Source organism: Notothenia rossii, assembly GCF_949606895.1.
Source record: "Notothenia rossii genome assembly, chromosome: 3".
Lineage (NCBI taxonomy): Eukaryota > Metazoa > Chordata > Actinopteri > Perciformes > Nototheniidae > Notothenia > Notothenia rossii.
Window position 1 is genome coordinate 44,875,222 of NC_136901.1, and position 25,651 is coordinate 44,900,872.

A 25,651-nucleotide genomic window follows, 5' to 3' on the forward strand; every position below is an offset into this window, starting at 1 on the left:
ACAGGTTTATCATTACTTTGAGAAAAAAGATTATTAATGTTACCCTTTTAGAAGATATGGTCATTTGTTCTGGGAATGTCATTTTCTAGCCTGAGGCCTGAAAACAGGCTCAGTGCTAAACAGGTCAATACTTAAAATAATATGATTTAGGGACGTTTCTGGGTAAAAGAACTCCTCAGTTACGACTCGCTTTTAATTATTTTAATTTAGATGTTCACATTGATTCGCTTTAACAAGTTGTACCTTCTATGTAATGTACATCTTTTCTGTAGGCCTACTTCACTTTAAGTAGGCTACTAATACTGCAGTTGATGTTGTAATTGTTGTTGCATGATGCAGAGTCCTGCACGGGTCTGATTTTCAAGACCCGCTCCCAACCCACACCGGCAACGTGCAATACCGAACCTGCTCCACACATATTGCCAATTAGTTCCGCGACCCGACCTGAACCCGCATATAGGCTATATGAGCAGTGAAAACGTGCAATTATTAACACACGCAGTTGCGTATTTGTCTCAAAAAGCCTGGGATGTTGGTTATTTTCTCATCTAGGAGGACACCAAAAGCCTCCGAGACGTTGGATTTCGCTCTTGAGGAAGTGTTATTGAAAATGCTGTATTCTCCGCTAGAGAGCTTCACCTCAGCCATTCAGAATGTGGCGCGCTCAGCAGCAGATTGATGCGCTGCAGAGGTTATGATTATGCGCGGTCCCACGGGGGAGAGGTCTGAGGATTTAAACATTAAACTAAATTATTATTATTTTAATATATTTATTATGCAACACCCAAGACCCGACCCGCATCATCTTTGTTTTACCCAGAACCGAACCAGGAAAGAAGCGTTTGAAAAAATACCGCAAATCACTTTTTTTGCGGGTACCCGACCCGATGCAGGACTCTGGCATGATGTATGCAGACAATTACAACTTTACCCCTCAAACTTTGACCATTTGCTATTCTGTTGTGCAAAGGATTGTGGCAAAGCACTTAAACTCAACTTAAGTACTTTAACTCATTAATATAACTCATTAAAAAGAAAAATTCTTTGCAAAATATACTTTAATTCAGTAACACATCATTATTTGTCAAGCAAAAACAAACAATCTTTTGGAACCAATTTAAAGATGGTGTGCAAGTTATTAGTACAATGTGTAATCATATCAACCCATAAGACACGTGGAGTTTCTGATCTACAGAGGAGTTCAGACTTTTTAAACTTCAGATCAGATCAGAACTGATGCTCCGTGGTGACAGCAGACATGACATCATCGTAGTCAACGTCCAATCTCTGCTCAGCATGGGTGGGCGGGGTCATCGTCATGGAGACAGAGTCATTTCCTGTTGTCAGAAAGAAAATGTGTTAAGAATATCAACACCAGAACTTCCTGACCCGGTGATAGAGCTTGGTCAATTTCTGGTTAAATCCGGTGTTTCATTTGAACAAAATAAGTTTCTTACCTCTGGCCCTCTCTCGATACAAAGACACCACAATGTAAGTGCAGATGCAGTACGGGCAGAAAACCACCAGGTGGCGGAGCAGCCTGAACACAAGGTGGAGGGAGGAGAGAGTAGTAGGCGCGTTCATGGTCGAGGAGGAGGAGGAGGAAGAGGTGGACGGGTCCATGGTGGTTGTAGGAGGTTTTTCTGCAGAGAGAATCACACCTGGTCAGGTGAACATCTGAAGGAATGAGTCCTGAAACCAAAGGAAAGCTCCTCACCTGAGACAGACAGCCGGCTCTCGGGAGACTCTCCTTCATTCTGGATGCTACACTTGTAGAGGCCTTCATCAGACCTGTTGACATGGAGGAGGGTCATGTGACCATCAGACTCAGTCCTGATGGAGACGCCATCTTTGTAGAAATCAGCAGAGGGGGGGTCGGCCATCTTTGTTCTACAGATCAGAGTGACGTCATCTCCCTCGATCACAGGGAGGACTGGACTCTGCAGGAACACCGCTGTATGTGAACACAGAGACAAAAACAACATGACATGTGTGTGTGTCTATTATTGTACTATTGCACATTAGAAAAAGAGACTTTTCCCTAAAATTAGAATATTCTAGGGAGAAATAAAACTGTGAACATGATGTTTACTAGTCCCTACAGTACTGAGGTGTAGTGGATTATAGCGTTTGCTTTGCATGTGAGAATGTGTGTTTTGTACCCTGTGGTTAGCACAAGCTAGCAGCTCTGTGGTCGGCTGATGGAAACATGTAATGACTCATTGAGTTTGTTGTGTGGCTGATCTTACCAGAGACGGTGATGGTGATGGTGTTACTGGTGGATCCCTCTGTGGACTCACACCAGTACACTCCACTGTCCAAAGGGTCACAGTAGCTGATGGTACAGGAGGAACGAGCAGGTCTTCCCCAGCCGACTCCACACTCGGCTCTGTTATCAATGCTCGTGTTTCTCCTCACAGTCCATCCATCAGAGGCGTCCTCACATCTCAGAGAGACAGGTTTGTATTTAAATACCTGAGAGCTGCTGGGAGTCACCGTCAGACGAGCTGCAGGGAGGAAGATTTATAAAACACTGAAGAAGAAGAACTGATATGTTCACTGATGAATCTAACATGCAGAGCTCAGTTTGTGAGGACAGAAAAGAGTTCAGTTACTCTGAGACTAAAGTGATGCATCAGGTCAACAGAGACACAGCTTTGAGTTTCTCAGACGGAGAAAGTGTACTGACCCTGGTTAGTAGAGCAGCTCAGCAGGGAGGTGAGGACTGAGGAGAAACCACAGTGTGAGTTTACTGCGACACACAGGACACTTCAACAGGTCTGTATGGTGCTTTTAGAACACATTAATGTAGAGCAAAGTTAGCACGAGTCAGACTGGATAGAAGTTGAGGAAATACCACACTTCTCTTTCAGCATGAACTTGAATGCACCACAACAATCATATTAGTTAGCAGTTCCTCCTGAACGTACCAAACAGTAAAGAGAGTTCCATCTCTCCAGACTCTGGATGCTTGTTATGCAGGTTAGTGAACTCTCAGATGTGTTTATGATATCTGAACGTCTTCCCTCATGCTAACAGTATAAAGATTGTACTTACAGACGAGGCGTTGAAGACTTGTTGGATCCATTGTACCTCTTTGTGATGTGGCATCAAACTGTTTCTCTGAAAGTAGCCCACATCAGCGTTTCCTTCCTGTCACCGCTTCCTTCAACCACTCTGAACACCTTTTGAAACACATCTACTAATCCTTCAGGTTATCAGTTTTACTCTTAGCTACAAGGTTTCTGCGGTTAATACAAATAAAATCGTTTCCACACAAATTAGAAAATACTCTTTCAGTCAGAGTGAACACAACACAAGAGGCAAAACTCAACATAAAAGCGTTTATTGAAGCAAACTAAGATTCTCTTTATATATTCTGTTCGATGATAAACGTTAAATAATTGTAATAATTGTGTCGGCATCTTCCACACAGGTTGACCACCTCTGTCTCTTAATTGGCTGCAACATGGGAATTGTAGTATTTTATTCACCATGCAGTGCACAAGGTCGCCACTAGATGGCAATATTACTTTGACCAAAACTAAAGCCTGGCTCTAACACGTTATTATAATAATGTAAAATGATCTTAATAATAAACAACAATACACTTTTCATGTTAAGATTGTTTTTGTATAAATAAGTATTAACAATATTAATGGTTCATTCATTGTATTTGGTCAATTGTACATGAATCTATTTGTATATGTAACCAATATAATTTGGTTTGTATGGTATATAATATTTTGTTACACATTTGAATACAGCATCTTAAAATGCACACTGGTTGAAAAAATGACAATTGTGACGATGTGGTGATTTAATGGAACGCATAACTATAGAAATGGAAATGGAAAGGAAGATAAATGTTGTTGTGACTTGTGCATATAGAGCACCAGGATCAAATGTAGAGATGTGTAAAGATAGTTTAGAAGTATTAATGGATGGCCTAAATGAAAATAAAACATGTATTATTTGTGGGGATTTTAACATCGACCTTCTAAATGTATCTAAAAACAAAACAACTTCTGATTTCCTGGATGCAATCCCCAGCAGGGGGCTTCATCCCCTAATCACCAAGCCCAGTAGAATAACATCAACCTGTGCAACATTGATCCACAATATATTTACACAGGTCATGGAAAACGGTGCTAAGAGTGGGCTGATAATAAATGACATAAGCGACCATTTACCTGTATTTGTAGCATATGATTGGCAATTAAAGAAAAAGAAGGAAGAGACTCGCGGTAGATATGTCCGGGTAAGGACTGACCTCTTAAAGGAAGAGACTCACAGTAGATATGTCCGGGTAAGGACTGACCTCTTAAAGGAAGAGACTTGCAGTAGATATGTCCGGGTAAGGACTGACCTCTTAAAGGAAGAGACTCGCAGTAGATATGTCCGGGTAAGGACTGACCTCTTAAAGGAAGAGAAGGAAGAGACTCACATTAGATATGTCCGGGTAAGGACTGACCTCTTAAAGGAAGAGAAGGAAGAGACTCACAGTAGATATGTCCGGGTAGGGACTCACCTCTTAAAGGAAGAGACTCGCAGTAGATATGTCCGGGTAAGGACTGACCTCTTAAAGGAAGAGAAGGAAGAGACTCACAGTAGATATGTCCGGGTAGGGACTGACCTCTTAAAGGAAGAGACTCGCAGTAGATATGTCCGGGTAAGGACTGACCTCTTAAAGGAAGAGAAGGAAGAGACTCACAGTAGATATGTCCGGGTAAGGACTGACCTCTTAAAGGAAAAGACTCACAGTAGATATGTCCGGGTAAGGACTGACCTCTTAAAGGAAGAGAGGGAAGAGACTCACAGTAGATATGTCCGGGTAAGGACTGACCTCTTAAAGGAAGAGAGGGAAGAGACTCACATTAGATATGTCCGGGTAAGGACTGACCTCTTAAAGGAAGAGAGGGAAGAGACTCACAGTAGATATTTCCGGGTAAGGACTGACCTCTTAAAGGAAGAGAAGGAAGAGACTCACAGTAGATATGTCTGGGTAAGGACTGACCTCTTAAAGGAAGAGAGGGAAGAGACTCACATTAGATATGTCCGGGTAAGGACTGACCTCTTAAAGGAAGAGAGGGAAGAGACTCACAGTAGATATGTCCGGGTAAGGACTGACCTCTTAAAGGAAGAGACTCACAGTAGATATGTCCGGGTAAGGACTGACCTCTTAAAGGAAGAGAGGGAAGAGACTCACAGCAGATATGTCCGGGTAAGAACTGACCTCTTAAAGGAAGAGACTCACAGTAGATATGTCCGGGTAAGGACTGACCTCTTAAAGGAAGAGACTCACAGTAGATATGTCCGGGTAAGGACTGACCTCTTAAAGGAAGAGAGGGAAGAGACTCACAGTAGATATGTCCGGGTAAGGACTGACCTCTTAAAGGAAGAGAGGGAAGAGACTCAAAGTAGATATGTCCGGGTAAGGACTGACCTCTTAAAGGAAGACACTCACAGTAGATATGTCCGGGTAAGGACTGACCTCTTAAAGGAAGAGACTCACAGTAGATATGTCCGGGTAAGGACTGACCTCTTAAAGGAAGAGAAGGAAGAGACTCACAGTAGATATGTCCGGGTAAGGACTGACCTCTTAAAGGAAGAGACTCACAGTAGATATGTCCGGGTAAGGACTGACCTCTTAAAGGAAGACACTCACAGTAGATATGTCCGGGTAAGGACTGACATCTTAAAGGAAGATACTCACAGTAGATATGTCCGGGTAAGGACTGACCTCTTAAAGGAAGACACTCACAGTAGATATGTCCGGCTAAGGACTGACCTCTTAAAGGAAGAGAAGGAAGAGACTCACAGTAGATATGTCCGGGTAAGGACTGACCTCTTAAAGGAAGATACTCACAGTAGATATGTCCGGGTAAGGACTGACCTCTTAAAGGAAGAGAAGGAAGAGACTCACAGTAGATATGTCTGGGTAAGGACTGACCTCTTAAAGGAAGCGAATTGTGTGACAGAATTAAAATATATATATTTGTTCTATTATTTGATATTTGTGAAGTTTCTTTATCCATATTTCATTATTATTCAAATGTTTAATTATTTTACTGGTGATTAAGCATTTTAAACCAAAGTAGTTGCAGTTTTACTTCAAAAAGTATCTGAGTACTTCTTCCACCATGATTTGATATACACAATATAAACAGTTTCTGCCGTGTGTGTCCTCTGTTATCAGGTTTGTTTCTGTTCTTGGTTAGCCGCGACCAAACCAGAACAAATGGAGCTGTTTGTCAGCAAAGTGAAACCCACAGAACCACAGCAGCAGAACAGCTTTTGTTCCTCTGATCAAGAGTCACTGTAGAGTCACTATAGACTCACTTTAGAGTCACTTTAGGGTCACTTTAGTAACACAGAGAATAATAAGATGTCCAGAGGAGTCCTTCTTCAGGTTTACTTCAGAGACGAGTACAGGACGTCCGGCTCGGGGATGATCTCTGCTAAAAACAGGACAAACTTTATTAAATGTACATGCAGACAGCAAGTCACTGCTTTAATAACATAATAATATGTATATCTGCTCTGTGTGTGCAGAGCTGAGCTAACTGAACTGATTTCATCTATAATAGTTATTCAATATAAGGTTTTATTTTGTGAAATAACAACATTTCGTTTTTTTAGGTCATCTAAAGGGCAGGTACATTTGCTTTAAAACTTTAATTTGTATAAAAAATATTTGTCTTTATTTAACATGTATTATTGTGTTTGTTGTTATACTAAAAGCTTCATGAAAGACTGTTTATTCTGAGCTCATAATAATTAAGTCATAAATTGTTAATCATTTTAAATCCCAGTATTTAATAGATCTTTGTAAATTGTATTTATAATTTTATTATCCGTTTTAATTTATTAATTTAATATATGGTGTATTCAAAGTTTAAATTGTTATGTAACACTCTGTTAATATCACACAGTATATGCATTTAAAGGAATATTTTAGGAATTACTCTTTTGCTATTTTTTCTGTGAGTGTTCATTGCACATTGTTAGCTTAGCTTAGCATAGTGAATGAAAGCAGAGGGAACAGTTAGCATGTGTTGGTGTACCTCTCCTCCTGTTTGTGTTGATCACGATCTCTCCGTAACAGACGTCTCTCTTCGTCTTCACTTCAGAGTAAACTGCAGCTGGATCGCTCTCTGCACGGTGAAACACATCATCAGAGTTACATGTAATATTATACATTTAATATAACGATAATAACGCTGCTATGGTATAACGGGCCCTGTAGCATGAGAACAATGAAAGGTGTTTTTCTGAAACAGGAAGGTGGACTACCACAGAGCTGCCCGCTTCGATTAAAATACATTTTGCGTTTTCAATAAAAACCCAAACTTCACGATGAGATCAGCACTTCTCTGGAAATGAACCTGCTTTGGTTTTACAAGCAGAGCTGACCCACGAGACGGAGGGTAAACAGAGCGGGAATGTAGGGTGTAATGTCGGTGCTTACACTATTGATTTGTATTTCTTAGAACTTCATTAGAAATGTAAAAACTCCTTTGTTTACTTCCTGAACATAGTGACATCACTATGGAACACTCATGCTCCTATTGGCTAGCGCTCCAACACATTGTATCTGATAAACTTGGTGACATCTCTCAGCTGGTTGACCAATCACAACAGAAACGGCCAGCTAACCAATCAGAGCAGACTGGGCTCTGGTTTCAGACAGAGGGTGAAAGGAGGTGCTGCAGCACAGGCAGTATGAGAGAAATAAAGAGGTTTTTGAACATTAAAGCATGGAGACATGTGAGTGTGTGTTTCTGCACAAAGTTGAATCTCTCATTCCCGCTCTTTTTACCCTCTGTCTCATGGGAACCACTCTTTTTTAAAGAAAGATGTGAACAAGTTGTTCTTCTTTACACTTCTGCTTCTTGGAAAGCGGAAAATAGCTTCAACAACTGCGATGGAAACTTAGCAACCACAGCTGCAAGATTTTATCAAGAAATGTCGACATGTTGACCAAAATGAACATGTCGGTACGTCAGAAAAACTACACATATTTGCAATTATAATGATATACTGTATGTAATCAGAGTGTTAGTTTGAATATTTATAATGTATTCATATTATTTCTTTGTGTTATTAACAGTCTTGCAGGGCAGCGTGTGCTGGTCAACACTTCTGACGTGTTTTCCATCAGAAAGAGGAAGCTGGACGACCTCAGAGCTGCCAGCTTGTGTTAACCACAAGGTACAACACAAACATTCTCACACACGCTATCATCCACTAAGATAGACCTCACTACAGTCTGAAACCGTAGGGACCAGTAAACATTGATTGTATTCCCTTCTAAAAGATCCTAATTTAAGAGAACATTCTTTTTCTTAAGTGTCCTCTTAAGGACTTTTATTCCGAATGGTCCTCAGATCGATATCAGAACAAGTACACACACACACTGTCCCTGAGAACCAATCATTACCTCGGCCCCGTCGGCTCTTTTTGATTGGCTTCTTCCGGCTTTGGGATGTTTTGACATCGCTGTATGTGACGTCTTCTCCCATTTCCACTTCAGCGGCTGAAATAAACATGTACCTTGATTAATATCGACTTTTAGGACAATGTGAAAGAAACATTTAAAATCTGAAATGTTCAACTTTTTTTTTTTTCATATGTATTTTTATTGGGAAACATGAGAAAAAACAACAATGAAGTAGCAGTCGTCAAACATGTATGAAATCCCCCCCTTTTTTTTTTTTCTTTTTTTTTTATCAGGAACAGGATAAGGGAATGATAATGAAAACAAAAGGAAATAAAATACAAATAATAACCCACCCAAAACTGGACAAGAGTCATTAAGAAAAAATAAATAAATAAAAAGACTTTGAAATGTTCAACTTAAAGCGCAGTAAAAAATCATGTGAAACAATCAAAAGCTCACTAATGGATGAAAATATTGGGCATCGAGGTGAGATTACAGGAATCGAATTCATACATATACTCATGATTGTGTATTGCAGGAAACGTGGTTATTGGTCTGAAAAGTTCAACTCGCTAAATCTTCATCTATTTGCGTCTCTTTGTAACTTTAATCAAATAGGGGAACAAATTTAATTAAATTGGGATTCAACTAATTAAGACCGATTATATTCAATGTTTTCACCATATTTCATTCTGATTAATGCCCCGGCAATGTTAGCTTAGCATTGAATGAAAGCAGGAAGTCACTGCTTTAATAACATAATCATATGTATATCTGCACTGTGTGTGCAGAGCTGAGCTAACTGAACTGATTTAATCTGTAATAGTTATTCAATTTAAGGTATTATTTTGTGAAATAACAAAATTCCTTTTTTTAGGTTATTTAAAGGGTTTAAGTAAAGAAATGTACATTTCTATATCATGTGTATTAAAAGTTTTTTGTTTTTATGTAACACTCTTTTTGTTAATATCACACAGTATATGTATTTAAAGAAATATTTTAGGAATTACACTTTTTTCTGTGAGTGTTCAGTGGACATTATTAGCTTAGCTTAGCATAGTGAATGAAAGCAGAGGGAACAATTAGCATCTGTTGGTGTACCTCTCCTCCTGTTTGTGTTGATCGTGATCTCTCCATAACAAACGTCTCTCTTCGTCTTCACTTCAGAGTAAACTGCAGCTGGACCGCTCTCTGCACGGTGAAACACATCATCAGAGTTACATGTAATATTATACATTTAATATAATACATATAATATAACAATCAGGCACGTGCACACATAGAGAGGCCAAGTCCCTCCCTTTCCGGTGGAACTCATGGGACCTTATTTCGGAAAAATTATGTATTGAAGTCAATGGGGAGAAAAAACGTATCTTTCGATCCCGTGAATTGTGCCATGAATTACACATATGTCCGCAGGTGGGTGTGGTCCATGGGTATGGACATTAGTCTGTTAGCTAAGCTTAGTCCATTGTAAATAATAATTGTAATGTTTTGCTGACATTAAGTACTGTTAATATCTAATATAGGTTTTTCATTTCACTGCTCTTTTAGTTGACATTTAATAAATGCAGGTACATTTTTAGCAGCTATTCATAGTAAATCAGTTGTCCCTCCCCCAGTGGCGGAGCCAGGACATTTTCAGTGGGGTGGCCAGGATGGAACCAGTGATCATTTTGGGGTGGTATTGAAATCACTATTATATGAACATAAAAATTAATCTCACTAGAAAATAAGGGGTTATTTAACCTGTTAAGCCCCAAAGACCCCCTCGGCGGGTCTTTCTTTTCTTTTTTTCACAACACTGTGCCTCAGGGCTTCTTAATATTTAAAATGTGTCATACCCTCCTAACGGGAAGAAACTCAGCTAACTGATGATACGAACCATTTTTACCGAAACAAAACCGTAGCTTTACGTAGCAAAACACGGAGATATGCTCAACTTAGCTGTTATTCTGATCAAAAGTTGTTTCAATGGCATTAAAATGAGAAAAAACGCGGCTGAAGGTTAATCCAATGTGTCTGTCACTTTGAAAAATTATTGATAATAATTGATAATCCATAATTTAATTTGTATGCAAAAATTGGACAATAAATATTAGCTGCACCAGAGTGTGTCGCAGCTCCGGTTTTTGCTACACGTCACTCTCACTCCTTATTTGGTTACGTGTGTGTGTGTGTGTTTGTGTGTGGAACTTTCGCTCTATTCCATTGGCTCTAACGGTTAAAAAGAGATGTCAATCATCAAAATCGACCAAGGGGGGCCAGAGACAGGTCAAATCCACCCAAATGACCCTAGAAGTGGTTTCTTTTTGCTAAATCTCTCTAAAAAGGTCAAATTTCACTTGTTTTGCATCAATCTTGATACAGGGTACTTATTATATGTTATAGTTTGGATTCCTAAAGCTTTTAGTCTACCTTACCATCATTCAAGGATAGTTTTCACTATAAGTAAAACATAATGTTTTGACGGACACTATAATTTACTATGTTCAATCTGAATTTACTTTAAAATAAAAACATCTATATTGATTCTGACTGTTCTACATCCAACTCACAGGTTTATCTTTGCTTTGAGAAAAAAGATTATACATTTTCCCCTTTTAGAAGGGAATGGTCATTTGTTCTGGAAATGTCATTTTCGAGCCTGAGACCTGGAAAACAGGCTCGGGGCTGAACACCTACAACAACACAATATTCAGTATATCTAACTATTTTTTTCGTATTCCCGCAGGCAAAGTATCAACGAAGCTTACACTATACAAATGTAATGCAATATACAGAGTGTTTAGCTTATGGTGATCAGCAGCCCTATGAGCTCATTCTCTCAGTGTATCATCGGGAATACAGAGACACACACATCATTTAAATAAGAGTTTTTAAATTCAATGATTGGTTAAGAATAAACATCTTAAAGTAAATAACAATAAACAATAGCCCTTAGCCCTGAAGGCCCCCGGTTGTAATTTTACAACATTACTTGAAGCTATCAAACAAAGTCAGTAAATGTTTTTTTTTTTTTAAAGACTACATTTACATATTCATAAGGTCCTTTTGTTCAGCCTCACAATGCTATTAGGTAGTACATGTGTTTTTGGTCCTGCCCTCTGGCCATACACTCACACTACATTACCCCTCGATTCCACCGGGTCCTTCTGCGTCGCGTCACGACTGCGCCGTGGTTTTGGTCCGGCCTCCTCCGGTGTCATACCCCTTAAACATTTTTTTCTTAATGTTCTAAAATTGTTTGGCCCGTGGTGAGGGTGTTTGGGGTGGCCAATAGGGTGGCCAGGATTCAGCTGGCTTAGCAGCCCTCTCCCCCCATAAGGCTTTGCAGTCTTGCCATGCTGTCCATTGAAAGCCAGTTGGCTAGAAAGCCGGACTTCAAGGACTTGATCAGTGACTTAGCCTGTAAGAAGGCTAGGCGCTGGGCTCTTGGTGAGTAAGGCTGAGCCAGGGCTCGTGATAACTGTTAAAGGGCAAGGCTATGGTAACGATATTGGATCACTACACAGAAGATGCATGATGAGAAAAAAACTGAGAACAGGCTCTGATTTAGCACCACCACCAGGCCTTTTCACTTCCATTTCCGTGTATACTTTAATACCCGTTTATTTTATTAGTTGGTATGTATATAAATAATACAAATCTGCTGCTTATGTTAATTGTTGTGTTATAGCATTTTATAAATGATAATATTGGTGTTAATGTTCACTTTGTTTTAATTTAAGAGGTCATGTATTTTTAAGTTAAATATTTATTTGGATTTATGAATGTTCCATTCAAAAATGTTATTATTAAAAAGGCATGTACACCATAAAAGATGAGTATTGAGGCCTATAGAGTGCCACAGTGACGCGTCCTAAAACCTGGAAGGAAGTAAGCTGCGCATGGGTTCCTTCGACAAATAAGCAATGCAATCATAGCCGTGGGAACATGTTTCAAATGGGGGGTGCTGTGGGGATGACAACAGGGCCAGTTTTGACCAATTTGCTGCCCAAGGCAAGATTTTTGCTGGCAATGAAAAACCTCTACAAAAGACCAATATACTACAAAAAGAGAAACGTATTGATATGGTGGACAGCTTATATAAAAAGGCTTCAAATGTATTTAGTATTATAACATGTTTTAATTGGGGGGTGGACTTCACATCCTCTAGGGGGGTCCTGGGGTGCCCCCCCGGGAAGATTTTTTTTAACATTTTAAGGTAAAATACTTCAATCTGGTGCACTTTGAGTGCCCAATTACTAGAGACTGATCTAGGGGGTACAACTCTAAACACCCATGTGAAAAAGATCGGTTTGTATGTGAACATAACCAATAACCTACCATAGCCAATAACAAATACATGTAGGCTAACTTGTTTTATTTTTGTGGTTCATTTATATCTTATTTTACCAGTTAACATTTATTTATTTATGCATATTTTTAAATCTCTCCAGTTTTAAACAATATTTTTGGTTTACTGTCCTATAGTATACATTGGAATGATTTACCGGTGCACCCCCTCTCTCTATCTATCTATCTCTCTCTCTCTCTCCCACTTTGGCTGTGAGCTGCGGGAGCCTGATAAGCCAACACCCCCCACTTTCATCACTTACAGCGCCCATCGTACGGGGCAAATAGAAAATGTAACCGGGGTGAAAAGGGTGTTATCTTTACTTAATTATGAATGTTGTTACATCAAGGCTGAAAATTCGTTTTTCTTTTGTATTATATTTGCATTTAATCTTGTGGAAGTGCAGATCCCCTGTCCTCCACCAGGGCTCAGCACCCCTACTTCCCACGGCCCTGAATGCAATTTCTCCATAGGATTTTGGAAAATAGCTCCAAATAAGGTCTGTGGTTGAAACACATTTAAGAGAGGGATCACGTTTTGTTCAGTCGGATAATCTCCACATGTCTACCCTACTTTTATAGTTTTTCAAATCATAAATCTATCGATCATAAATCTATCGATTAGGGTTTTCCGTCACTGTGGCACTCTATTGGCAGGAATGTTAGCCGGATATCAAATAGCTGATTCTACTGCAGCAGAATGTTGCACGTCTGCACAGTGTTATATGTTCACAGCTCAGTGTCAGTAGATACTGTGCTGCGTTTAAATCCCTGGCGGCGCCCCTGAATGTAGGCCTACTGTACTTAAGGGGAGACACTACAAGTGAATACAGTCAAATGTGTATCTAATAACGTCATCACAATCACCACACTGATATGCAAATTAGGCGTTAACTAGGCCTAATTAAAATGCGCTAATCTGCATGCGGTTAACAAGGCATTGCAGGTGAAAAGGATCAAACACATCACCTCACAACTTCCCCAGATAGTTACTTACGTCAAGTCAGTATTTAAATATGCAGATTAGCTTTAAATCTAAAGATGAATTCAGACATGCAGTAACACGAACACCATGTATATGTGTTCTTTGGAAGTTTTCTTTCTATTAGAGTGAAAGAAAACATGGAAGCAAAATAGACCAAAAATAAAAAGCAAACAGTAACTTCTTCATTTAGATTTTTGGCTGCTCATTTGTTTGAGGGTATTAAAATAAATTGGTCAGTAAGTCAGAGATGTGCAACTATATTTAACTTTTTGTTTTAAAACATTTTTCTATAAATGATTATGGGAAGTGCACTTTTTCTCACTTGAGCTCCCGCCCCCCAACATGTCTGTGCACGTCCCTGATGACATCAATAAAGCAGCTATGGTTTAGCATGTATCGTGAGAATGATGAAAGGCAATAAAAGGTGTTCTTCTGAAATGGGAAGATGGACGACCACAGAGCTGCCCGCCCCGAATAAAATACACGGGGCGTTGGAGAGAAAAACCCAAAAGTCAAGATGAGATCAGCACTTCTCTGGAAATGAACCTGCTGTGGTTTTACAAGCAGAGCTGACCCACGAGACGGAGGGTAAACAGAGCGGGAATGTAGGGTGTAATGTCGGTGCTTACACTATTGATTTGTGTTTCTTAGAACTTCATTAGAAATGTAAAAACTCCTTTGTTTACTTCCTGAACATAGTGACATCACTATGGAACACTCATGCTCCTATTGGCTAGCGCTCCAACACATTGTATCTGATAAACTTGGTGACATCTCTAAGCTGGTTGACCAATCACCACAGAAACGGCCAGCTAACCAATCAGAGCAGACTGGGCTCTGGTTTCAGACAGAGGGTGAAAAGAGGTGCTGCAGCACATGCAGTAGGAGAGAAATAAAGAGCTTTTTGAACATTAAAGCATGGAGACATGTGAGTGTGTGTTTCTGCACAAAGTAACACTTCGAGCAGCGAAACCTGCCGGCCCTACATTCCCGCTCTTTTTACCCTCCGTCTCATGGGAACCACTCTTCTTTTAAGAAAGATGTGAACAAGTTGTTCTTCTTTACACTTCTGCTTCTCGGAAAGTGGAAAATAGCTTCAACAACTGCGATGGAAACTTAGCAACCACAGCTGCAAGATTTTATCAAGAAATGTCGACATGTTGACCAAAATGAACATGTCGGTACGTCAGACAAACTACACATATGCGCAATTATAATTATATACTGTATGTAATCAGAGTGTTAGTTTGAATATTTATAATGTATTCATATTATTTCTTTGTGTTATTAACAGTCCTGCAGGGCAGTGTGTGCAGGTCAACACTTCTGAAGTGTTTTCCATCAGAAAGAGGAAGCTGGACGACCTCAGAGCTGCCAGCTTGTGCTAACCACAAGGTACACCACACACATTCTCACACACCCTATCATCCACTAAGATAGAGCTCACTACAGTCTGAAACCTTGGGGACCAGTAAACATTGATTGTATTCCCTTCTAAAAGATCCTAATTTAAGAGAAACTTGTCTTGTTCTTAAGTGTCCTCTTAAGGACAAGAACTAACACACTGTCCCTGAGAACCAATCATTACCTTGGCCCCGTCGGCTCTGTTTGATTGGCTTCTTCCGGCTTTGGGATATTTTGACATCGCTGTATGTGACGTCTTCTCCCTTTTCCACTTCAGCAGCTGAAAGGAAACACAAAGGACCAAAACATTACTTTGAATTTTAACACAATTTGAACACGAATGAATATGCTAAGGATTGTTTTGATTTGTCCTTGTCTTTAGCAGACAGTTGATAATTAGGGTCAAAAGCACAACATATAACTTATATATTAAAATGCATTATTAATCGAACACTAAACCTCAAATATTAAAGACACACATTCAATGTTTGAGTGTGTTAACTGTCTCTGGGAGTTCACATGTTAACTTAAGAACTTCAGAAAGAACCCAAAGTTAACATTTTGTCTTTATTTAATTGCAATAAATATATAAAAATGATGCAGAATTACAACATAATAATAATACCTATTACTGTTAATTCTGAGTTCATGTTTTTTCAGGTCAGTCCTTATGATGACAAATGTTTAAAATATGTTCTGAATGGAGATCGGGTCGGTCTGAGCTATGCTAAGCTAACATATAGCTAAATGTGCATCTATTCGTGTTTCTTTGTGCATTAATCAAAACATGGAAAAGGTGGAAACATTTATTACATTTTGATTCAATAAAATCGCTTTGTTAATTAAGACAAAGTATATGTTAATAATTGTTAACCTAGCTCACAACTGAAAAAGGGATTCTTTTGGTTGCAATAAATTCCCCTGGAAAAAGTGTTTTTAAATTGAGCTGCTGCACAATTTGAGATTGTTGTTGTTGTCTGTGTCTGTTACCTTTAGGTTTCCTTCGGATGCATCGTCGCACCAGAACAACCAGAGCAACCAGAACCAGCAGAACCAGAACAGAGAGGGATGCAGCAAGAAGCAACCAGGGGGGAAAGGGAGAGGAAGAGGAAGAGGGAGAGGAAGAGGAAGAGGAAAAAACAGAGCTGGCAGTAGGAGGTCTTGTAGTGGTGGGGGGTTTCTCTAAAAAGAACAAACAAATATTTAAAATCACAGAAATAAAATGTCACCGTCCATCTTGATTTGTTTAGTATTTGTGTTTCAGGTTGAAACAAATGGACAGTAGTTCCTAACATTAGGCTTTACATGGTGGAGCAGGAATACGTCCCAACACCCTGAATTTAGTATTATTAAGATTACTTTTATTTTATGGCAGATTATTTTCTGTAATAATCCAAAATGTGAAGGGCTGCATGTTTATGCTCTGCTACAGAAACACAATGAGTCCTGAAACCAAAGGAAAGCTCCTCCTGGTCGTAGGTTTGTCTGCAGAGAGAATCACACCTGGTCAGGTGAACATCTGAAGGAATGAGTCCTGAAACCAAAGGAAAGCTCCTCGCCTGAGACAGACAGCTGGCTCTCTAGAGACGCTCCTTCATTCTGGACTCTACACTTGTAGAGGCCTTCATCAGACCTGGAGACATGGAGGAGGGTCATGTGACCATCAGACTCAGTCCTGATGAAGACGCCATCTTTGTAGAAATGAGCAGAGGGGGGGTCGGCCATCTTTGTTCTACAGGTCAGAGTGACGTCATCTCCCTCCATCACAGGGAGGGCAGGACTCTGCAGGAACACCGCTGTATGTGAACACAGAGCGAGATGGAGAATGAACGTGATCAATAACTTGTGGCAGAGATTATTAATGAACCCACTACCTGCCAAGTGAGGCTGTTGTGTAGCTAACTGAAAAGCTAACGTTAGCATGCTGAAGTCTGAAACGTCCAATAAGTAGAACAATGGACTTTACTCACATTAAAATACACTTGACAAAAATAACGTAACAAACCTCAAATGTATCACTGTTATAACGACATTGGACAATGTGACTATATGGCGTCAGTTAGCTTAGCATAAGTAGATCCTTTCCTCAATCTGAACTTCATAAACTCTGAAACTCTCCATACAGACCTTCACTAATGATTAGTAAAACTCTTATTCAATAAAAAGTGCTTTTAATAATAATATCTATAATTATTAATAATGAATAACTAGGAAAATAGGAGGGATTTTGAAGCCGTTCCACTTCGTTTAAAGACTTTATTATATATATGAGTCCAGTCCTGTTTGAAGAAACGATCATTTATCGTCCTACCATCCAAAACTAACTCTATATTTCTGATAATAGGCTATAGAAGAAAATAAAATATATAAATTAAATGTTCCCCAGTCCCTAAAGTATGAGACTGTTCTGAGGAGTATCTTAGTGGATGAGAGTGTGTGTGAGAATGTGTGTAGCACCCTGTGGTTAGCACAAGCTAGCAGCTCTGAGGTCGTCCAGCTTCCTCTTTCTGATGAACTTCTTAAATGATTTTTAGTATAGATGAGGAAACAGAGAGGCTGATCTTACCAGAGACGGTGATGGTGATGGTGTTACTGGTGGATCCCTCTGTGGACTCACACCAGTACACTCCACTGTCCCTTGGGTCCATGTAGCTGATGTTACAGGAGGAACCAGCAGATCTTCCCTAGCCGACTCCACACTCAGCTCTGTTTGTCCTGCTGGTGTTTCTCCTCACAGTCCATCCCTCAGAGGCGTTCTCACATCTCAGAGAGACACGTTCATTTCTAAATACCTGAGAGCTGCTGGGAGTCACCGTCAGACGAGCTGCAGGGAGTTATTGGATTCTGAGTCAAACTTAAAAAATAAAAGCCTTCCCAGAATCAAGTTTTCCAGAGCTTCTTTTTACTGGTTACGCAGCAAGCTCTCTTTCTCTCAGGAGAGTTTGCTGCTCCAAGTAAACCCTCATTACGGTAATAAGGGAAGCTCAACTAATGGAGATGTTATCAGAGTCACAATGTGGACTCATGCAATATTCAAACTGCAGGGAGCGCCATGTCTGGTTAGTTTTAGTGAACTCTTTATCCTGAGGGGAAATAACACTTGCAGTTCACATCAGGGGCCGAACACATAACAATACAAACAATAACACATTGTGTTTAAAGAGTTCTTTTAAAGCTGCCCCATCTCTTACGTGGCCAAGTCCACTGTTGTCAATGTACTTGTCTTTAGTTCAGATCACAACAGGCCCTACAGCTGAACCCAGAGTCAAAAGGAATTCACCTTTTCCACTTTTCAAACAGAGACAGAACAAACATCTCCAAAAAGACAGACGATGGTTTCATCAGGAAGTTCCTCTTATATCCTCACAACAAAAAGAGTTGCTTTGAACCGAGCGTCTTGATGCTCATAAAGCGTGGTAGGGTTGGACCCTCTGATGTGTACAGAGTTCTTAAAGGTGGTATAGTTGAGGGTCTCGTGAAGGGAAGCAGCGTCTTGATGCTATGAAGCAGCTGTGGCAGCAGATACTGGAAGAACCACTCACATGTATTAATAGATCTGTGAGCTTTACACTCTAAAAACGAATTCAGGCGACCTTTCACCTCCACTTAATTAAATGCATGATTGCAAGATAAAAATGTGAGTTAATTGATTTAGATAAACATTTTAAGTTGCAAACATTAATTTATAAGTTGTGTTGACGTAATAATGTTGGTAATTACATCAACCTAATATTGTGTGTAATTTGAACTCTGATTTCTGCGTTAATTGACTTAAAACAAAATTAAAGTTGAAGTAAGTAATGCAATTGGCTTGATAACTTAATTGTTCTACACCTTGAGTTAAGGATTTCAAGTCCACTCCCACTTAACATGCCTGGACAAGTTCCGACAGTTAAGACAAATAGAAATATACAAAGGACATTTTAAGGTGAGTCATCTTTTGTCATTCAAATACAGGTAGCCTTGTAGTTGCACTGTATAGGCAAATTGCTGTTTGACCAAAATGAGCAGCTTTTTAACTGTGAGTAGTTCTGTGAGAGGATACAAAGTAGTAGAGGCTACTGTGAGAGTACAAATACTTTGGTTACTATTGTGATATCGCTTTCTATTAAAAATGAATCTCGTGAAGCAGATCAAGGACATGCTTCTTGAGGTAGGATCGTTATTTAGAGTTGTCATTGAAATGCAAGTTGTTGGCAGTCACCCATTCAGAATATAATAATTTAGGTCATTTTTCTTTTTTTCCTTTCTAAAAAATAGTACAATACAATTGAAGTACGCAGAGAACTAAAGCCATCCGCTGCCTTGTCGTGTACATTGGAGAAAAGGAAGAGGACCTTTTCAAGGAGTTTAGCGACGTAATTAAAAATGAAAAAAATGAAATCCACGGGCAGAGTGTAAAAAACACAGGACAAAGCACTGCTCTCTGTCAGTTACATTTTGAAGCATACTGCACTTTTGGCCACACCCCAATCAATAATATCTTAGCAACGTTCAGCATGGATAGGTGTTGACAGCAATGGCTTCTGCTCTTCACTTAACCAGTTCAAATATTGTGTGGAACCTGCTAAAAAGATGAGAAGGTTCATTAAAACTTGCACGGTTGTGATTGACAAAATGTGTCCACATGCATTCAAACACTAGGCAAAGCACTCAAAAGCACCTCTGTGTGTCTTCAGGACCACATTGCCATGACGACACACACATGCAGACTCAACAGGTGAAAACAATACCAGCGTTACTTTAGCAGCTGGTAATAATGGCTCTGAATTAGCTAAGAGTGACAGTTTCAAAAGTATGCAGTTACCTAATTCATTATCTCTAATGCGCTAACCTAATGTGCTTCAAAGGGACATGAATATCGCCTTCCTCAGTGACCGGTCCATCCCAGGATCTGACCATACCATGGCAACCATCATGGTCGAGGGAAACAAATGAATGAGCAAGCATTCTGCATTAAATGTGTTCATACTGTTTGAAATAATGACTGTCGGCAGTGTAAACATCTTTTTTACATCTTTTCTAAATTGTATGTGTGTGATCTGCAGGTTGGGGCCATTGAGAGTTTGTTTCTGTAGCTTTACAAAAACCTTACAGATTTTACATATTAGGCACTGGTTTTAAATATGCAAAGGCCTCTAACTTCGTTATGATGGCAGCATTTATTTGCTGTGTCCCCATTTCCCATGGTAATATGGCTAATGTGTTTATTTATTATTTGTGGGGCAATTTAAATGTGTTATTTATCTTTTTTCTCAAGATTTAAATGAAGCTCAGCGCAAGTTCTTTCAGGAAGACTGGGTGTGTATACATTCACTCCGCAGCTGCATATAATCAGCTCATCACAGGCGTTCTCTTTAACCTATTACATTTCACCTCATTCTCCAGCAGCCAATCAGCGCGCTGCAGCCAAACTATAAAATGTTATATAAAATATATTTGGAGCAACTTCATTTATAAATGGTTGTCAACTTAAAAACGTGTGTTCAAAATGAGGGTAATTAAGTACATACAACTTAACATTCCTCTTAAATCATGTGGTAAAACTAGTCGGAACAACTTAATTGTTGGAGTAATCAACTTAAAAACTTGTATCCCGAATGAGGATAATTAAGTACATACAAGTTAAAATTCCTTTTAAATCATGTGGTAAAACAAGTTGGAACAACTTAATTTTTTGAGTAATCAACTTCAAAACTTGTGTTTATGCTACCAATTATTAAGTAAGTGGTAATTAAAAACTCCTATGATTGTAGAGGACAAGCCTTCTCCCGCTGAGAAGCCAACTCTGGTTATTGGTAGCTCTATTATGAGACACGTGAATTTAGAGACCGAAGCGTCCACAGTCACATGCATTCCGGGGGCCAGAGCGGGCGACGTTGAGGCGCATCTTAGACTGCTGGCTAAAAATAAACGTAAATACAGTAGGATTGTTATTCACGTCGGTGGTAATGATGTTCGTTTACGCCAATCAGAATGCACCAAACTTAATGTGGCGTCGGTGTGTAGTTATGCTAAAACAATGTCGGACACCGTAATCTTCTCTGGTCCCCTCCCCAATCTGATCAATGATGACATGTATAGCCGCATGTCATCATTTCAGCGCTGGTTGTCTTGGTGGTGCCCAGCAAACAATGTGGGCTTCGTGAATAATTGGACAGCCTTCTGGGGAAAACCTGGTCTGATTAAGAGAGACGGCATTCATCCTACTTTGGAAGGTGCAAATCTCATTTCGGCAAACATTTCAGGGCTCTGTGGACTTAATCCATGACAAACTGGAGTTGAGACCAGGAGGCAGAGTCGCAGTCTTACACGCTTCTCTGCGCTCTCTCCTAGGCAGTCATCCATAGGAATCCCGACCCCAATAAAATACCCAATATTAACGGTGTGTGTGTCTGCCCAAGGACAATTTAAGGTAAAATCTAATAGAGGTGTCATACATAATAACCTAATAAAAGTAAATGTAACAACTACTACAGTGCAACAAAACAGGAAGATTAAATGTGGTCTCTTAAACATAAGATCTCTAGCATCTAAAGCAATACTGGTAAATGATTTAATATCAGATTATAATATTGATATATGCTGTCTCACTGAAACTTGGTTGAGACATGAAGAATATGTCAGCATAAATGAGGCCACTCCACCCAGCCATATCAATACTCATATTGCCCGAGGCACGGGCCGAGGAGGTGGAGTTGTAGCAATCTTTGACTCAAGTTTACTTATCAATACTAAACAAAAATTAAATTATACCTCCTTTGAAAGCCTCATTTTCAGTCTTACGCATCCGACCTGGAAAACTTTGCAGCCAATCTTATTTGTTACAGTGTACCGTGCACCAGGTCCTTATTCAGAATTCTTATCAGAATTCTCTGAGTTTTTATCAGCTTTGGTACTTAAAACAGATAAAGTAATTATCGTAGGTGACTTTAATATTCATGTTGACGATGATAAAAATAGCCTTACTGTTGCATTTAACTCTATATTAGATTCTGTTGGTTTCTGTCAGAGTGTAAATAAACCAACCCACTGCTATAATCACACTCTTGACCTTGTTCTGACTTATGGTATTGAAATTGAGCAACTATTAGTCGAACCGCATAATCCTGCTTTATCCGACCATTTCTTAGTAACTTTTGAAGTACTGTTACTAGACTACAAAGCATTAGCCAAAAGCTCCTGCAGCAGAAACCTATCTGTTAGTGCTATAGCCAAATTTAAGGAAGAGATTCCACCAATACTTAACTCGATAGCATGTCTGCATGTAGGGGAGGAAACTTATACAAAATGTACACCACCCCAAATTGATCATGTTGTTGATAGTGCTACAGATGCGCTGCGAATAAAATTAGACTCTGTTGCTCCTTTGAAAAAGAAGAAAATAAAACAACATAGATTAGCTCCATGGCATAATGCCGAAACCCGCAAAATAAAGCAAAAGTCGAGACAACTTGAAAGGATATGGCGTTCCACTAAACTTGAAGAATCTCGTTTAATTTGGCATATTACTCTCAATGAATATAAGAAAGCACTGCGTAAAGCGAGAGCAGCATACTACTCTTCATTAATAGATGAGAATAAGAATAATGCAAGATTTCTTTTCAGCACTGTAGCCAGGCTGACAGAGAGCCACAGCTCGACTGAGCCTTCTATTCCCATAGCACTCAGTAGTAATGATTTTATGTGCTTTTTTAACGATAAAATTGTTACTCTTAGAAACAAAATCAATGACCTCTTGCCTTTGACCAGTATAGTGTTATCAACAGCTCCCGGAAACGTAAGTTCTAATAATATTACACTAGATAGTAAACTAGAATGCTTTTCAGCCATAAACCTTGAACAATTAAATTCAATGATTCTCTCTTCTAAACCATCAACGTGTATCTTAGACCCGATTCCAACTAAGCTGTTAAAAGAAGTTTTTCCATTAATTAGCACTTCTTTATTAAATATTATGAATATGTCTTTATTATCAGGCTATGTTCCAAAATCATTCAAAGTAGCAGTGATAAAACCGCTTCTTAAAAAGCACAACCTCGATCCAGAGGTTTTAGCCAACTATAGACCTATTTCTAATCTTCCGTTCCTCTCAAAAATTCTTGAGAAAGCAGTCGCAAAACAGCTGTGTGATTACTTAAGAAACTATGATTTATTTGAAGATTTTCAGTCTGGCTTTAGAACACAACATAGCACAGAGACAGCTCTGGTTAAAGTCACAAATGACATTCTAATAGCCTCTGACAAGGGACTTGTCTCTATTCTTGTCTTACTCGATCTTAGTGCTGCATTTGATACTATCGACCATGATATCCTATTGCAAAGACTAGAGCACTTAGTTGGCATACAGGGAACTGCTTTAGGCTGGTTTAGGTCTTATCTATCTGAACGCTCTCAGTTTGTACGTGTCAACGATGAATCTTCCATGCAAACCAAAGTTAGCCATGGAGTGCCACAGGGCTCAGTGCTTGGACCTATTTTGTTCACCCTATATATGCTTCCGTTAGGCAATATTATAAGGAATCATTCTGTAAACTTTCATTGTTATGCGGATGATACTCAACTATATTTATCAATCAAGCCTGATGAAATTAATCATCTAAATAAAATTCAAGACTGCCTCAAGGACTTAAAAACGTGGATGACCTTAAATTTTTTGATGTTAAACACGACCAAAACTGAAGTTATTGTACTTGGCCCGAAGAATCTACGAAACAAATTATCTAAAGATATATTAACTATGGATGGCATTAATTTGGCCTCCAGTGAGACTGTAAGGAATCTTGGTGTTATATTTGATCAGGATTTATCCTTTAACGCCCACATAAAATCAATTTCAATTTCCGCCTACTTCCATCTACGTAACATTGCAAAAATCAGGCATATCTTGCCTCAAAACGATGCAGAGAAACTAGTCCATCCATTTGTTACTTCAAGGCTGGATTATTGTAACTCCTTATTATCAGGGTGTACCAAGAAGTCAGTCAAGTCGCTTCAGCTGATTCAAAATGCTGCAGCTCGTGTACTAACCAGAGTTAGGAAAAGGGACCACATTACTCCTGTTCTGGCTGCCTTACACTGGCTCCCTATAGAACACAGGATAGAATTTAAAATTCTTCTTCTCGCCTACAAAGCCCTTAATGGGCAGGCGCCATCTTACCTTAAAGAACTCATTATACCCTATTGTCCTACTAGGGCATTGCGTTCCAAGAATGCAGGGTTGTTGGTTGTTCCTAGAGTCTCTAAAAGTACAATGGGAGCCAGAGCCTTTTCTTATCAAGCTCCACTTTTGTGGAATCAGCTTCCAGTTTGTGTTCGGACGGCAGACACCCTATCCGTTTTTAAGAGTGCGCTTAAGACCTTCCTTTTTGATAAAGCTTATAGTTAGGGCTGATTAGATTCAGCCCCTAGTTTTGCTGATATAGGCTTAGTTTGTCGGGGGACATCTTACTTCTTCCTTCTCTCTGTCTATACCTGTGTACTCTCATGTTCCGATTAACCCAGCTTCCCCAAATTTCTTTCTTTTTGGTGTCTATATACGCCGGGATCCGGAGTCATGGATGATCCTGCGGTCCTGTGTCATGGATTGCGAGTCCTGGATCTTGAGTCGTGGCTGCGGTCCTGGATCATAAGTCCTGGATGGATATCCTCGTGGATTCATCTTCTTATAATACACACATGCATTTCAAAACATTTGGACTACCTATGTTGCAAATGTATTATCTTTTCAATTTACACACGGCATCTATTGCACGTCTGTCCGTCCTGGGAGAGGGATCCCTCCTCTGTTGCTCTCCCTGAGGTTTCTCCCATTTTTCCCTTTAAACTGTGGGGTTTTCTCTGGAAGTTTTTCCTTGTACGATGTGAGGGTCTAAGGACAGAGGGTGTCGTATTGTCATACTGATATTCTGTACAAACTGTGAAGTCCACTGAGACAAATGTAACATTTGTGATATTGGGCTATATAAATAAACATTGATTGATTGATTGATTGATTCTCCCCTAACTCAAATAACTTTGTTGCTTTAAGACAATTTAATTAGAAGTTGTCTTAACTCAATAAACATCGATGCAAACTGTTGCGTTGATTTTCTTTGTTGAGCCAAGGCATTTGTTTTTAGAGTGTGCTGACTGCAGGCGTTCAGGCGTCAGAGTGTCCAGAGACAGTCAGTGGTGTAGTGGGCGTTGGACACGGGGGTACACCGTACCCTAGGGTGACCAGACGTCCCCGTTTTCCGGCAAGGTGAAATAAAACGTTGCATGTCAGGAAACACTGGGTCAACCGACTCAGGTCAAGCCAGCCCCCACTTCGGAAAACACAGTCAAGCCAGCCCGGACGTTGTATTGCGGTGCGCGAATATCCTATACATTACGGTAGAGGCCTGTAAAAACTGCCTTCAAAATAAAAGCGATTACTCGGTCAATAACAAATACCTAAAAAAACACACCAAACATATTCATATATACTGGAGCTTAAATTA

General features: G+C 39.6%; 2 protein-coding genes and 1 long non-coding RNA gene across 3 annotated transcripts; 1 reads left to right on the top strand and 2 right to left on the bottom strand.

Annotated features, from left to right (window-relative positions):
• Positions 1-1,040: 1,040 nt before the first annotated feature.
• On the bottom strand, positions 1,041-3,344 carry LOC307031597 (uncharacterized protein). Its single transcript, XM_079668834.1, has 6 exons — positions 3,058-3,344; positions 2,690-2,725; positions 2,250-2,507; positions 1,718-1,954; positions 1,458-1,643; positions 1,041-1,337 (listed from the first exon to the last, which is right to left on the bottom strand). The coding sequence occupies exons 1-6, from the start codon at positions 3,086-3,088 to the stop codon at positions 1,228-1,230; spliced, it is 858 nt and encodes a 285-aa protein (XP_079524960.1). The 5' UTR covers positions 3,089-3,344; the 3' UTR covers positions 1,041-1,227.
• Positions 3,345-5,734: 2,390 nt separating this feature from the next.
• Positions 5,735-18,040, bottom strand: LOC307031595 (uncharacterized protein). The gene is made up of 8 exons (XM_079668830.1): positions 17,737-18,040; positions 16,730-16,966; positions 16,161-16,352; positions 15,355-15,450; positions 9,545-9,634; positions 8,444-8,539; positions 7,068-7,157; positions 5,735-6,461 (listed from the first exon to the last, which is right to left on the bottom strand). The coding sequence occupies exons 1-8, from the start codon at positions 17,816-17,818 to the stop codon at positions 6,415-6,417; spliced, it is 930 nt and encodes a 309-aa protein (XP_079524956.1). The 5' UTR covers positions 17,819-18,040; the 3' UTR covers positions 5,735-6,414.
• Positions 8,109-16,271, top strand: LOC307031611. The gene is made up of 3 exons (XR_013806012.1): positions 8,109-8,214; positions 15,061-15,161; positions 16,167-16,271. It is a non-coding gene; the product is annotated as an uncharacterized lncRNA (long non-coding RNA).
• Positions 18,041-25,651: the final 7,611 nt, after the last annotated feature.

Excerpts from the sequence above, each read along its gene's own strand:
- LOC307031597 (XM_079668834.1), bottom strand. The coding sequence starts at position 3,088 with ATGGATCCAACAAGTCTTCAACGCCTCGTCT. Across the intron at positions 2,726-3,057 it reads AAGTCTTCAACGCCTCGTCT|TCCTCACCTCCCTGCTGAGC; the intron begins GTAAGTACAATC and ends GTTTCTCCTCAG. Across the intron at positions 1,644-1,717 it reads GAGCCGGCTGTCTGTCTCAG|AAAAACCTCCTACAACCACC; the intron begins GTGAGGAGCTTT and ends TTCTCTCTGCAG.
- LOC307031595 (XM_079668830.1), bottom strand. The coding sequence starts at position 17,818 with ATGGACCCAAGGGACAGTGGAGTGTACTGGTGTGAGTCCACAGAGGGA. Across the intron at positions 15,451-16,160 it reads CATCCGAAGGAAACCTAAAG|CTGCTGAAGTGGAAAAGGGA; the intron begins GTAACAGACACA and ends GTTTCCTTTCAG. Across the intron at positions 9,635-15,354 it reads ACAGAGCCGACGGGGCCAAG|AGAGCGGTCCAGCTGCAGTT; the intron begins GTAATGATTGGT and ends TTCACCGTGCAG.